A 3327-nucleotide genomic window follows, 5' to 3' on the forward strand; every position below is an offset into this window, starting at 1 on the left:
ATCAGTCCAAACTTTAACCTGGAGACGCCTAACTAAACTGTCTCTCAATTCTCTGCTCAGGTATAAATGCAACCAAATAAAACTCAATTCACATTGATTGAACATATTGAACACTAATATTAACTAAATCTTGACCTTAACTTGTCTCAACCAGATAATCTCTAGAAACATGTCCAATGTTGTTTACTCCACTAGTACTGCAGGTTGTACGCAATTGTCTCTACAATTCAGAACAGTCCAAATTATCCTAGCATCAACAATTTTTGGTTAAGTCTACAATTACTAGTATAATTTTATATAGTTCTTGACACAAATATAATGGTATCAAACCAATAAAATTAAAGGAGAACAACTGGGGTAGACTACCCAGAAGGTCCAGACAAGATCAGGGAGTATTCTGTCCCCTTATAGGTGATCTGTCTGTGTTTTAGAAAGTGCACCTTTTGACTTTGACAAGACACTTGGGAAAAACACTTAGCCCAATTCATAGTCACTAAAATGAGCTGGTGGGCGGCGTACCCTACCTGACCTGCGCACATTCGGCAATTTAACCGTTGACTCTTGCGGCACTGAGTCATCATTAGAGTCACAATCTGACAGCGCATCCTGTTCAATATCTACAGTAATGGGTTGTTCCTGACTAACGTCCTTCTCAGGTTCCACGTTTTGTTCATGAAACTTTTTCAACTGCGCCGTGTTCCTCTTGTAGATTTTTCCTTTGTCGGATCGGACAGTAACCTCGTTCCCGTATTTCTGCACGACAACACATGGCTTCTCAGCAAATCTAGTTGACAGTTTGCCCTTCTTTTGTTGTTGCATGAGAACTTTTTCATCAACTAATATTTCACATTCACGCGCATTTCTACGATTGTCCGCATAGTCTTTTCCCTTTTGTTTTAACTCTGCATCGCGATCTCGGGCTGCTAGTTCACGCTGGTAACTGCTTTCAGAGTATTGCGGCACTTTTGATCGTATTTCGCGACCGAACATTAGTTTTGCGGGTGTGACCCCAGTAGTTGAGTGTGGCGTTGTCCTATACGCAAGAAGTAGTCTGTTCAGTTCTTTCACCCAGTCTTTCCCTTCGGCATGTGCTATTCTCATAGCTTTTAGCATTGTCCTATTCTGTTTCTCAATTTCTCCATTTGCCTGAGGCCACAATGGAGTACTGGTTCTATGCTCAATACCATTTTCGCGAAGGTATGACTCGAATTCAGCAGAAATGAGTTGTGCCCCATTATCGGTTTTCAGCAACTCTGGATATCCATAACGGGTGAATATCGGTTCCAAGCACTCGATCATTTTTGCTGAGGTTATTGTCTTTACAATGTCTATTTCAAAGAACCGGCTGTAGTAATCCACTATTGCCACAATGTACTCTCCATCAGGCATTGGACCTAGTAAGTCTAAGGCGGTATCTTGCCAAGCTGAACTTGGCAGATCAAAGCGCTTTGGAGGTTCTGGTTTTTCAGCTCGTCCGACTAGCTGACACCCATGACACGTGCGACATTTTCTATCTGCGTCACGATCAATGCCGGGCCACCATACTTTGGACCTGAGTCTCTCCTTAGTTTTCACAATACCCTGGTGGCCTTCGTGTCCTAAATCTACAGTTTGTTTCCTCAATGATTCAGGGATAACAAGTCTCCAGCCACGCAGCACGAGCTTGCCAACGACACACAGTTCATTCCTAACCGGTTTAAACTCAGCTGGGCAATTCTCCCAGTGACCTGATTCAACACAATCACGGACAACTGAAAGTTTTTCGTCAGCGGCGGATTCGCGCTCAATATCACGAATTTTGAGGGCTATAGGAGTAGCCTCCTGCGCAATGAAACGCACAAATTGTTCTGCTTCATCAGTCTGTTCAAGCTTAGACTCACCAATGAGTCTGGACAGCGCATCAGCCACCATCTGTTTTCCAGGGATGTGCTTTATGGTGAAATCATAAGACTGGAGTCTCAGAACCCATCTTTCTACTCTAGCACAAGGTTTGGATTTTGGCGCATAAATGTACAGGAGCGGTTTGTGATCGGTGGCGATTTCAAAGTGTATACCATACACATAAGCATGAAATCTCTCGCATAACCACACAATCCCTAAAGCTTCCTTCTCCGTTTGTGAATATCGGCGCTCCACTCGAGATAGGCTTCGACTGGCATAACTGATGACCCTTTTCACACCGTTCTGTTTTTGGACTAGCATCGCGCCTAATCCAACAGGGCTAGCATCGACGATTATCTCAGTCTCTGCATCTTTTTGGAAGTAAGCCAAACAGTCCCAAACAGTCTTTTGTACCATACGGATACAATCTTTTACTCGACTTATCAGAAATACACGTAACCCTTTGCTTTTTCATGTATCTCCAAGTATCACGATCCACGATGTTAGCAGTTGATCCCGAATCGATCAGCATTCTAACGTTGACTCCACCGATGTCTGCATCGACCATACCACTATTCAGGCTGCAACCTTTCCTCCCTATCAAGAATGCGTACTCGTCATCTTCATTTGAAGCGTTGACCTGGTTAACTTTTCCTTGTTTCGAATCTCTGCCCTTCTTCGTCGGACTAGCTTTTCCCTGTTTCGGATCTCTGCCCTTCTTCATCCGTCCTTGTTTCGTCTTACAAACGCTGGAAAAGTGTCCAACTAGATTGCACTTGTTGCACGTGGCGCTCTTTGCCGGACATGACGGGTCCTTACTGAGGTGTCCATCACGTCGTCCACAACGGTAACAAGCTAATGTCTTTTTCTCTTTTACGTCACAGGCTTTCACACGATTGACTTCACCGGACACCGACTTGGCTTCAATTTGCTTCATTTGCAAATCGACAGCTTCCATTGCTCTAGCTAATTCTAAAACTCTGTCTAGTGTCAGTTCAGTCCCTTGTAAGAATTTCCTACGTAGACCTGATGATTTACATGCGTCGACAACTTGATCTCGGATTTGTTCGTTTTTCGCCTCCTCATCCCCGAATTCGCAATTTAGGGCTTGCTTTTTCAGTCGTGAGACAAACTGGGCAACCGTTTCATCCACCTGTTTTAACTGTCGAAACACATGTCTCTCGTAAGCTACATTCAACCTCGGCAAGAAATATCCATCCAGTTTTCGAATGGCAGCTTTTTACACGTCATCCTCTTCACCTTCAAACCCAGCGACAAATGGTACAGCTGGCACCGTCTCGTACAGATTTTGTACCTCCATACCAGCAGAGTGTAACAGAAGTGCCTTCTTCTGAGCAGCCAGGGTGACACCTTTTCCCACAGCATAGTACTCAAATGCTTTCTTCCAACGTTTCCACCGGGGCCCTACATTGGCCAATTCACCAG

At 44.3% G+C, this 3327-nt stretch overlaps 1 protein-coding gene across 1 annotated transcript; it reads right to left on the reverse strand.

Annotated features, from left to right (window-relative positions):
• Positions 1-474: 474 nt before the first annotated feature.
• LOC135500170 (uncharacterized protein K02A2.6-like) lies at positions 475-2202 on the reverse strand. The gene has a single exon (XM_064791417.1). The coding sequence runs from the start codon at positions 2200-2202 to the stop codon at positions 475-477; it is 1728 nt and encodes a 575-aa protein (XP_064647487.1).
• Positions 2203-3327: the final 1125 nt, after the last annotated feature.

This window comes from Lineus longissimus, chromosome 16 (assembly GCF_910592395.1).
Source record: "Lineus longissimus chromosome 16, tnLinLong1.2, whole genome shotgun sequence".
Taxonomy (NCBI): Eukaryota; Metazoa; Nemertea; class Pilidiophora; order Heteronemertea; family Lineidae; genus Lineus; species Lineus longissimus.

Coding starts and splice junctions, on each gene's coding strand:
- LOC135500170 (XM_064791417.1), bottom strand. CDS start 2,202: ATGCTAGTCCAAAAACAGAACGGTGTGAAAAGGGTCATCAGTTATGCC.